The sequence below is a fragment of the Spodoptera frugiperda genome, chromosome 7, assembly GCF_023101765.2.
Source record: "Spodoptera frugiperda isolate SF20-4 chromosome 7, AGI-APGP_CSIRO_Sfru_2.0, whole genome shotgun sequence".
Taxonomy (NCBI): domain Eukaryota; kingdom Metazoa; phylum Arthropoda; class Insecta; order Lepidoptera; family Noctuidae; genus Spodoptera; species Spodoptera frugiperda.
The window spans coordinates 6,421,576-6,434,424 of NC_064218.1; the positions used below are offsets into that span (position 1 = coordinate 6,421,576).

The 12,849-nt window shown below is 35.2% G+C and overlaps 1 protein-coding gene across 2 annotated transcripts in view; it reads right to left on the minus strand.

Annotated features, from left to right (window-relative positions):
- The window catches only part of LOC118266170 (thrombospondin type-1 domain-containing protein 4), a 72,480-nt gene that overhangs the window by 25,036 nt on the left and 34,595 nt on the right, over positions 1-12,849 (minus strand). For both annotated transcript variants that reach the window (XM_050694624.1, XM_050694623.1), the window contains exons 6-7: positions 11,322-11,424; positions 9,343-9,473 (exon numbers count right to left, since the gene is read on the minus strand). In XM_050694624.1, the coding sequence (XP_050550581.1) occupies positions 9,343-9,473; positions 11,322-11,424 (234 nt within the window). The remainder of the gene's footprint in view (positions 1-9,342; positions 9,474-11,321; positions 11,425-12,849) is intronic.

A 12,849-nucleotide genomic window follows, 5' to 3' on the forward strand; every position in this document is an offset into this window, starting at 1 on the left:
ATTTACAGATAAGTAATTTGTTAATTAACAAATGTTTCTTCCTTATTATCTTTTACACTAAGTATAATAGCTTTAAGTTTGTCTGTTTGTTTGAACACTCTTAATTCCGGAACTACTAGTCCGAATTAAGTAATCCTTTTTTTGTTGGATATTCCATTTATCGGGGAAAGCTATAAGATATTAAACACGCTACGATCAATAGGAGCCAAGTAGAGCAGATAAAGCCGCGCGCAGGAGTAGCTAATATTGAATACATCTACTAGTACCACATCGTTTTACAAGTAACGTCGTATGAAAAACTGCACTTTGCCCAGTGTATGCAGGAAATGAGAATACAAAAAACTCATTACAAAGTATGACAAAGGTCGCAAGAAAAATTGTATCAATGAATCATTCATTGTATGATGAGAAATACGAGAACAATTGTAGTAAGGGAACCACTGTACTTACATACCTAACGGAATATTTAATATTGCTATTTATAGTGAACTATAAAATGGTTAATTCAGCCATTGACATAGATTTTCAGCTAGAAGTATGGCACGCAATATTTGATAGTCGTTTATTTATATGCAACGTCACGCCTTTTATCCCCGAAGGGGTAGGCAGAGATGCACATTATCGCACGCATTGCCGCTATACAATGTACACTCACTTTTCACCATTTGCCATATACTGGGCACAATTCCAAACTACTGAGAAAATTTCGAAAAACCAATAAAAAAACCAGTAATTCTTTGCCCGACCTAGGAATCGAACCCGAGACCTCTTGTCCGGCTGTCGCACTTGCGACCAATCGACCTACGAGGCAGTTGATTTACATACGTGTACTCAAATGGAGTGTAATATCACACACATCTGTTGATATAATGTGTAATGACTGTAATGTCACGGACTGTTGTCAGTCCAGTGCTGCACTATTATCCTTCTCTAGGTAGGTAAATAGGAGAGGTTTGTCAAACAGCACTGTTAACACGGTGGCTGGGCAATAGGCTGCTGTACAACGTGTAGCGGGTCCCGCACGGAGCAACTCTTTGTGTGATCCACAAATCGTTCTTTCGGATGTGGTTGTCATGTGAATGTGAAATTGTATGTTTGTAACCGTACCCACGACCACAGGAGCAAATCCTACGGTGGGAACACGTTAAAAAATAAACTCCAGAATCTCCACGGCATCTACGAACCCATCTGGGTTTAGAGTATGAAAGGTTTCAATGTTTGTCAGAATGCTCTACTATACATACCCTTAGTACAAGTTTGCTTTACGTTGAAAGTAATAAAAACGAGAGCCCCTTCAGCGCTCTGATTGGTTGCTTTATTAGGGCCGAGCCAAACTTATACTAAGGGTCGAGCAAAATAAATACTGGTCGGTCTCTGTTTTTACGTAGTTCCCCGGTCGGCTCTTATACCCGCGAGTAAGATCAATTTTTTTATTAAGATACTATTTTAAATACATTAACAAACCGACCGTGACCTTCTGAAAGCCAATATTGAGCATGTGTGTTGCTGAGTAGTCAGTACTACTGCTGAACATGCGATCTTAGGTTCGGTTCTATTTCTGGATGTGACAATGCAATAAATTTATGAAAAGAGGATTTGTAAAAAGGAACTAATACACCAGATGAGTGCATATGGTGTATTAGTACCAGATGTTAGGTTTCAGATAGAAACACAATAGTGTATCTAAGTTAGGAACTAGGTCATCTATGACAATAAGCCTTATGGTGTCATAAATGGCAAAAATCTTATTTGAACGTCTTAGTCATGATAACTACCAAAAAATTAACAATAGCAGTGCAGCTTGTTGACAAAAATGGAAAAACAAGTCTCATTTTCCTCTTGAAATAACTGGTACCAAGGTAAATCTACATTATATCATATTAAGTATATCTTCATTGTAAAATGAAACAACACACCATACCACCACCAGTTTTCACTGTTTTTGCACTTTTACCAGTTCTGAGTTTCTACACAATTCACAATAAATTCTAAACTCCGTACTTTTTACTAAAATGAATTATCACAAATACCTAATACCTTGCCAAAAACGGATGAACCCAAAACCTTTTACTCCATATTTACGACCATTTGATCAAGGAAGCAAAATTTGTCTTTAAGCTACCATAAACCATGAACTCATTATCCAAGATCAAAGTAAACACACACACTATAATAATACAAACATACAGAAAATAATCTCTAATTACAAGGAAATCGAGATTCAACAAACTTCCAGAAACACTTCAATTAAATTAACATTTAAAGCGAAAATTGACGGCAAAATAACATAACTAAGAAAATATACTTCGTACACTATCATAAACAGCTCATAATATTGATATTAGTATAAATAAATAACAGATTACTAGTATCCATTTGGATTACTTAAATACTACGTTTCTATGAATCTAGGAATTACTGTCAGTAGTTTAGTCTGTTCTGCAATTATGCGTAAACTTACTTTTAGCCACGACTTCACCCGCAGGGCAAAGGAGGAGTGACTAGAGACAGAAATGTGTAGCTACTTAAAAACTACAACAGCGCCATCTACAGTTGTCGGTTAAAGGAACTGTACTAACAATTATAAGACGTATTTTTTTATGGAAAGGATATAATTTTACATTTAAAAAGTCTCAACACCAAGAAATCATGGCTATCAGTATCATACCTATTTTTTTTAAATGGGGGAAATAACATAGACCGATATCAAGGTAAGTAAAACTAAATAAAAGGTCCCAAAACCTTGCCATCACACAAACAAACACTCATTCAATAAATATGTAGTATTAGCATAAATAGTACAGATAGAAATATGGACCATTTAAGAACATTTTCTGCGGGCTAAATGCGAGAATGATTGACGTATAGCAACTACTAATTATCGTGGATATACAAATGTTCAGCTGCACCATTTGCAAAGTGTCAAAGTAATGCCTCATGGGATTAATTAGCTCGTGACCGTTCGTCTAGGCCAGTAGTGCTCAAACTTCACTACTATACATATTTCTATAGTACATAAGACAAACGAGTAAATACATCACCTGATTGTAAGTGATCAGTGCAACTAATGGATACCGGCAACTCTAGAGGATTTATTATGCTTTGTCGTCCCTTTTATAGGAATTGGATCTCTTTCTCATCTAGCTACGTAGTTAGAATATAGCTAACATATTTATTTAATTTCTTCTGTTGCAGTCTCTAAACAAACAATCTTTTATTAAAAAATATTTTCTTAGACTCCCCTACCCCCCATGTCATCCAAAATAAGCAAAACTAATAGTGCTTACGTAATACTTGAACGGCCCCATACGTGGAAGACTAAGGAGGACGCCTTTGTTCATCAGTGGACGTCTTCCGGTTGTTGATGATGATGATGATGGATCTCTTTCTCATCTAGCTACATAGTTAGATTATAGCTAACATTCTTATTAAACTTCCTCTAATGCTGTCGCTAAACAAAAATTCATTCATTTTCTTACACAATCGTTTATACACAAGCTTTAAATCTAAATGAATATATCGCTTTTATACCTACGCCAAAATAAATGCACCAAATATCTATTAACAAAGAAAACTCAACACAATGTAGCCAACCACACCACTCCAACCTATCCCACATTAATCAATACAAACCAAACCACTTTGAGAACAGCAGCACCCAGTTATAGAGTAGTATTCCAATCACGTCACACGGTCTAGCCCCAGCTTTACGTAAAAGGGGATGGTATGCACCATGCCTAGGTTTCCTAGCTACCTAGTACCTATATTAAGTCTTCCATATTGTGTAGGTGTCTCAATGCTTCGTTATATTCAAAGTAAAAGGAACAATGTATTACGGTGTTTGCTTTTATCTGCACTACTATAAATAGAGGCATTATCGCGAACCGTATTAATTTTAAGAAGCTCTGTCTCGCGCCTTCCGGTAGCTATTGTTGTTGAATATTACTTTACTCGACTATTATGGCCGGTGACGAGATTATAAATAGCAATTTAATTCAATTTTTGGGTACGTGTCTTTGTGTTTTTCGGAGATTTTGGTGTAATAAAAAGTATTTTGTGACGAAATTGAGGAAAAAACGAAAAGGTGAGAAAATAATTGGCACATTCTTTAGGCAGTCACTTTTAAAGGTGATGTTAATTTTCAATACTAAGGAGTATAGTCTACTTATTTAGTGGCACTTAAAGCTTAATGTTTTTCAGTACCAATGTACAAAAGTGGTCTTACATCAAATTCAAAACTAAGTAGCATAATTTTGTCAAAGTATAATAATTGATTGGCACATCTGCATCGTTAATTTAAAGATGACACAAACTCTAAGTGCGGATTAAATTATATTCTGAAGTTTTAAATATAGCCCTAACTTTTTAATTCTATTAGTATCTAGAGAAACCCGCAACCAATTAAAAATAACCTATTCCTTTCGCTGCTATTAAATACGCTAGCAATTAAGTGATTATTTGCATAATAAGTTAATGTTAAGCATAATTTTCTTATTAAGTATTTACTGGGTTTAAGTTTAAATTGTGTAGGAAAAGGAAACTGTCGCTATGCCTGAGGCGTTGGATGGTGAATGTCGGTAATCAGTGATCTCACGCATGCGCTGTACCGACATGCGCCGGCGCCGATGGCTACGTCACTTGAGCGGACGTTAAGCTTACTAGGTGGTAGGTTAGGCTATTAAAAAATACTAAGTAAGATAAATATTAAGTTAAAATCAGCATTTACTGAATAAATTAGTGATTGATTATTTAGATAGAGGTACAATTTATCGGAAAGACATTTAATTTTACCCTGCTATGAAGGGTATGACCCTTCATAAATATACTATTAATCTCCTATAAAAAGGGATGAGTCCAATAACCTACAATACATAATTCAATTATAGAACTGGAGGACTTGCGTGATAGGAATTCGAAAAGCCCAATAATACTTTTCTTAAGCTTCTAACGATTTTTCTGTAGCGTCACGGCGTCACTAGTAACAACTTATTTATATCTAATACACTTCTAACCCTTTTATGACACAGGCATGGCATCTAGTCACGACTGCATTGCAAAATGACCTATACCTTTTGTTTTACAGCCAAAATGGCTTGTAATAGACAATAAGAGCTAATTACCAATTAACTAAAACAGAATAGATCAATAAATTCAGAGCCGTTATCTTTATAGATTTCCAATATAATACGAAGAGGTCCAATCAACAACTCTTTAATATGCAATACACGATGAATACGGCGCGTAGGTAAAGTTGTTGGTATCTTTACCCATGTTGTTTTTTCTTTACTACGGCTAAAGTAAGCGTTTGTATATAATGACGATTACGGTAAAGTGAGCCAGATAGACTACAATTCTAAATATATAGTTTTGGTTTCAATTTATTTCGTGTTTTGTTCTAAAATATGGTAAAGTTGCCATGTTTTACGGTACTAAATACTACAAGCACCTAGCTTCACTGACGGACCTTTCTATTTGACGTTTCAAAAGTGCCTAATTTAGGATTAATTGAAATAAATGCTTTGACTTTGACTACTTTTCTTAAGCTTCAAACGATTTTTCTGTAGCGTCACGGAGCCACGGCATAGTTCACTAGTAACAAACTTATTTATATCTAATACACTCCTAACCCTTTTATGACACAAGCATGGCATCTAGTCACGACTGCATTGCAAAATGACCTATTTGTAATAGACAATAAGAGCTAATTACCAATTAACTAATACAGAATGGATCAATAAATTCAGAGCAATACAATAAATCTCAATCAACAATTTCACCATTACGTTAGTTTATTACGTAATAAAATGTTACTGAAACCGATTAACTGCAATTTACTTAATTATTGTTGATAAATAGATAAACTCAAGACTATTTGAGAAAAATTTCGTAGTGTATGAATTTGAATATATATACATATAGATCACACCCAGACTTGGAAAAACATTTGCGACATAATTAATTGAAGGAAACTAACTATGTATGTATCGTCACGCCTTTTATCCCTGAAAGGGCAGGCAGAGGTGCAAATTACGGCACGTAATGCCACTGTACACCAACTTTTCACCATTTGTGTTGTAAGTCCCATGTAATAGGGGGTGAGCCTATTGCCAAATAATGGACAATTCTTTACTCTCTGTTCCCTAAACAGACTTCGAAACTGATAAATTTTCGAAAAACCGATAAAAGTCCAGTAATTCTTTGCCCGACCCAGGAACCGAACCCAAACCCCTTGCCCTGCAATCGCATTTGACATCATTCGACCAACGAGGCAGGAAAGTAACTACTTGAAATATATTAAAATCTAAATAAAACTTATTATAAAAATACTGGAAAAAAACCAGTATAAATTGGATAAACAAACTAACGCCTGATTCTGTTCCATACAACTAATTATTCACGCAGCAACCAATTGATATCTGCAATATCAGAGATACCTAACATTCGCGTAGCAACCCTGGAGATAATGAAATCAAAAAGAACATCTATTCAATATGTTTATCACCTCTAATATCGATAAGTGGCTTCTAACAACTCTATTGTGAAGAGACATAACTCGAAATATTTTCAAAAAAAATCTTGCTTTCACTGCATAAACAACGCTAATTTTTATGTAAAAATTTTATGACAATCTCAACTCAAGCTAAAAGCTTTTAATGTGAATTAGATGCAGATAATTCAGGTTTGAAACGGTATTCCTATATTTGAGACAATTTCAGATAAGAGAACCAATTCCAAATGGCGGATTTTAGGCGCCATGTAGGTGCCGGTAACATAAAACGATGCGAAAACATCGAAACAAGACTATAAATATCCAATTTGGCGAAATTATTTCAAAGAAAACAACATGTTCTAAAATGTTTTTATTAATAAAATTTGTGGCTAAGTTACACCTACGCTAAACTGCTCTTAATGTGGTAATTTGTAACATCTTTAAATTCACTGAGAATGCTAAATTAAATCGGTTCCGTTCATCGTGCAACCCTTTGGCAGTTAGGTTTTAGCTATATAAGCAGTTAAGGCTTTGTAAACGAACTACATATATGTATGCCTCCTCACTCACTCATAGAGCTCGGTTACCCTATTTAGACCCCCAAGCGCGGAAGCTCTATAAAACCTTCCCACATCGCGGCAAAAACAGTGGTCGTTCAACAAGAAATTCTCTGCCAAGATACCTACTCATACTCGACACATTGGCATATAGAAATATTGATAAAGGATGGTGTCTATTAACTTCTATAGGCACTTATGTCTAGTCAGACCATTCGAGGCTAGCTATACAAAGTGGTACCATGTAAAAAGGACCATGACTTCCAGCCTGACAACTGCCAGAGGGCAAAGTAGCATCTACAAACAGCCACAACGAGCACCCGCCACACAAATCATTATCACGTAATAAACAATACACTAAATAATTTACGATTACGGCGCCTGCGTCCTTGTGCCACACTGTTGCAACGATTGAATAGTTTATAGAGCAGACGGTACCCGCTTCAATACTCAATAGACAATTCATCTAGCTTTATTGCGTTCGCAAATAATACGTATACACCAGACTGCCGACACAAACGTAGCCTCAATATTACATAGTCGACAAAATGACAAAATTCAAGTTTCCAATATTCCTAGGCATTACATCACGAATCCGTTTCAAATGCACCTTACAATGCCATGTTTATGTACAAATGGGATGCCTAATGACAAACTGAGCGGAACAAAACAACATGTACACTGTTCAGTATGACGTCAAATCCTAAATATAGTTAGGAATCATAGTTCGCCCGTGACCGTAGACCGATATAAAACTCGAAAGAATTGTATAAACATTGGAATGCCAATAAAAGTTTAGGTGTTTTTATTACTTTCCGTAATAGATATATCTCGGCCATGACATAGCATTTGGTAAATGATGATATTACACAACTGCTTTTGGTTATGGCGACTACTTACGAATGCTTTTTCTACACAAATAAAGATGGACAGTTTTCTAACGATCTCAGGATATCTCCACTAGATGTTATTAATTATCTTAGCAAAGAATATACGTGTTGATCTCAGTCTGATTTCAATACAGCGAAAGCGAATGTTAAGCACTTAAAATAAGTTCTCTAGTTGAGTCTAGTCCTCCATAAATAATATCACTTCTCTGGTCTTGATGAATATTACTTAATATCAGATCAGCAACCCAACTACCTGAGTTTGTTCACTACCTAACCGCCGCTTAGCAAAGGATTCGCCTTCAACAGCTTTCGGCAGTTGCAATGCTTTAAGAAATATTTAACAAAATTCCTTCCAATTTCTTAACAAAAACATGTTGTAACATACAACATACGATCACTACTTTAATAAAGTCACAGGACATAGTATCCCCGATTTGACCGAAGCATTCATTTACCTGAAACGTGATCTGCCTATAAATACGTTAAATTGAACCACAATTTGCATTAATGTAACAACTATAAGTCTAAAAAGGATTATGTCGATATAACTAAAATATAGTTATCTAAAGAATTACGAAGTAAAACTGGACCAGCTTATAAGATTAGCTTAAAATATACCGATATTAAAATATCGAAATGGCAATTTTGTTGGACTTTGTAAACCACTTTATTTTAAATTAAGGACTACCTGCTTTACTTTATTCATTTAAAATGGTATTTTAACATCTCCCGAAGGTCCAATTATAATGAGACCTACGCTTTTTGTATCCAGATCTTGAATTCCTTTATACAGTCATATACGTTTACCAACGTACTTATGTGACCACGCCACAATTTCTCACGGGACTCTTATAAATGATATACAGAACATCCAAAAAGAGGGTTTCTTTGTCTGCCAAATAAATAAGGCTGGTAATAAAAATAAAGCTCTCTTTTTCTACGAATAATAAAAGAATAGCCTCTTAAATTGAACTAAGTATGTATGCAGTAGGTAATAACTACTGCATACATACTTATGGATTTATGATGTGAAATGCTGTACAATAGATTTTATTAAAACTTTAAATCGAGGCTGGACTAGCCAAATTCATGGCATCCGATATTACTTGCAGTAAAATTTCCGTGAGACATCCTAAATTAATTATTATGTTTTTCCGACTTATTTATTTATTTATTTATTCATCCTAACATTACATCTATCATTACAGGCACACCTAATGCGACTACGTAACGACGACTGTCGCGCTGCTACTAAGTCCGCGTCGTGTGTCTCAGAATGCTGCTCATGAATATGAGCTTCTAGCATGGCTTGAAACTAGTCGAGTTCCTTGTGAAATACTTACGTGAGTAAGCTGAAAAATATAATAATTAATGTTACTGTAAAATAGTAAAAGATTTCACTTACCTTACAAGTTCCTTGAACGCAAATGGCTCGAAATCCTTGCCGTGTGCACGGAGTCCCATCAGCTACTAATGACAAGGATGCGTAAAAGTGCTGCCCTAGAGGTCTGCAGTTTAGCGTACATGGTGCGTTACCTGCAAAAAAATATTATTAAATATTGATATTTGAAAAATATGTTTCAAACTTTTGAAACCTACTAAATGTAGCATTTTTTTCATCTTGGTCAGGTCTCGGGTCTCGGTCAAGTTTAGAAATTATATAGGTACGTGTATACAATGATAGAAATGGTGTTATATTATTCAGTTTAGACGTGTATGGCAATAGATTTTTCGGTAACATTAGTTCCAGAATCAACCATAAAAAATAAACAAAAGAAACAAATTTCAGTGTCAAAAAACAAATGATGCACTCAGCATCTACTGACATTCGACAAATGAAAAGAAAAAAAAATAAGCACGCACATTAGATTTTATTAATGGCCATCAACAATTCAATTTTATCGCCGATATACAAAAGAGGTTGCAATTCTGACAGATTATTGGCGCGCAAATTGACAGAACAAGCGTGTCAAATGCGCAGACAAGCGGTGTAATATGTTAGATTAGTTGTCAACACACAATTAGTATGTTCTCTTTTTCAGTCGCAAATGTTTTGTTGTTGCACATTATGTATTTGTTAAAAGTCTAGCCGATATAACTTATGGCTCTAACGCTAGCAAGTTCTGTTCGATGATTTAGGCGTTGAAAATATTAATTTGAATCATCTGTATAATGTATGCAACGTCTCGCCTTTTATCCCCGAAGGGGTAGGCAGAGATGCCCATTACGGCACGTAATGTAGCTATCCAATGTACAGCCACTTTTCACTATTTGTGTTATAAGTCCCATGTTATAGGGGTGAGCCTATTACATTTTTATAATGTTAATCGATTATTATTCGTTAAATTAGGCGACGCAACGCGAACTTGTAATAGGTGACAAAGTCATAAAAAATAGTCGAACACAAACAGTACCCTTAGCACGAGTTTGCTTTACGTTGAATGAAAACGAAAGGAGAGTGGGTTCGGAGCTCTGATTATTCATTCGAACCGGCCAATCAGACCACCGAACGTGTTCTCGCTTCGATTACTTTTAATATAAAGCAAACTCAAACTAAGGATACTATACGCAATTGTGATTCCTAAGAAAGAACCTTTGTTACTTTCTTAGGAATCACAATATCGAAAAGCTCACTCTACTCAAGAATTTCACCTTGAACCTCCAATTCAACAATCACACTATTGTTACCAGTGCACACAAGATAAATTAGGAACCTACGTAAACAAGTTCTACTGCAAATGCCAACATTTATGAGTTTACATTCACGATTAACGAATGGCAGAGTTTATGCATGTGTATGCATAATTGCATAATTTCATATTCGCTGTTTGTATCGTTTTGAATATAAGGTCAATGACAGCTAGATAGTTGTTGTTACATTTAAAGCTGTGTTGTTGTAGAAGTATAACACTAGACTTTATTTGTACTATGTCTTACAGTTCTCTGACTGCACGGTTGCCGCGCAACATGTAGCAGGTACGATACCTGCACTAACTCTTTTGTGTGATCCACAAATTGTCGTTTCGGGTCTGGGTGCAATGTGTAAGTGTACTCGTAAAATATACGAGTTCATATAGGTATAACATGGGTATAAAATGTCAAATTTATTAAAATAAACTCTCTTTCGTGTATAATCTCAAGGCAGAAAATTGAAATCGTTCAGAGATATTTCGCTGTACTTCAGTTTAAAAATTCTTTATTTATTTCTTAAACGGTCTTTACAAAATATTGAGTACGTATTCTAGGTTCTAGGTTTATAATCTAAATTTTAAATAATAAACCCAATAACTGTTAACCATAGCCAGAGCTATTACAACAACTGAGCACATAGGTACAAAAGAGCAGTAATCTTAACCAAAAATAATCAAAATAATGAATACTTACCATCAATATAAGGGACCCAGGTGTAGAACCTGCCACGAAACGGTCTCCTATCGAAGGCGGCACACTGAGCAGCTCGATTGCCCCGCTTAGTACCAGGACACGGCTATAAAAAATAGAACAATTATAAACCTAATAACACTAAAATAATATGTATTTATGCGGCATGTGTAGTTAGGTATTATTGGACCAACGGAAAAATTACGAATAAAAAGCATTCAATAATATCATTTAACAATATATAATTACTGTAATACTAACTAAAAAAATCATGGTTAACTCACGTACATTAATGAATTAAAAGCTCTACTAGTTCGAATCACAGAGGGACTCTTCCAACTTAACACTTAAAATAACGCCCACAGTACTCATCTACCTATAATTTACAAAAAGTAAGATCAAAACAAAAACAAAAAAAGGGAAAGGATAGAAAAGAGAAATGACAACAACCTTCTTATCATAATTTAAGTCAAAAACAGACGTCAGAGCTAACTCGAGCTGTCAACAACTTGTTAACAAAGTATACCTCTTATTTTAATATCTTCCTTGTTAAGGGTGCTTTTCCAAAGATGTGCTGTGCTACGTTGCTGTGGATGCGTTTGGCTTCCACCAATTATATTCATTGGTTATAGCTTAGCATTGGTGGAAACGGACTCAACTAAGCTATGTTTTTTATATGGAAAGATGCGTGCTATGGATGTGTGCTATGGATGGCTTCCCTACTATCGATACATCGCATACTCGAGCTGCGCATCTTCCTCAAACAGCTACTTTGCGGTGGCGCATCTTCATAGGACAGCTTGGTATCTTAGTAACGTTTCACAGCTTAGCTATTACATATTCGTAGCATAGCTCATCTCCAGTGGACAAGCACCCTAAAACAGGTCTCTTCAAATCCCAGTAACGTTTAAAAATAAAATAACCATTTTCCTAAACTTACGACAAATTAACAAGACATTTTTTAAATAGGTCGAGCGCTATGTTTTTTTTAAACTGTCCAACTTGTTGGAATGGCTTTTTCAATTTCGAAAGTTTCATCCGAAGTCTGAAATTGTATCCGATAGTGATGAAATAAAAAATAAACTATTGAGAAAAATCAGGTTCGTATCGTTAAAAAACTTAAACCAATTTTTTGCGGTTAATAGGACCAAGTCTACTAACCTCGTCCGTCTATCTCTAGACTACAATTTCGGTACAAATAATTGATTCAATATAGTCTCAGACAAGGTTTTACTATCTCATAAAAAACAACACACCGGATTAAGCCTTAGATCTCACAGTAAGATATCCTTTCCCATATACTAAGGATTTTACGAGTAGGTACACGGATTTAATTACTACAAGGACTTGTGTTACCATGTGAACTATGGGTTATCTGCAATACAAAGTCCACTTAAGTACGTATATACAGTAAGTAAAAATAAATAGTATAGTTATAAGCTTAAAAAACTACCTTTTTTGTTGTTTTGGAAAAACCTTCAAAAGGTGCCTAGCTTTTTAGGGAAAAAACTAGGAAGTGTGGGATTTTTGC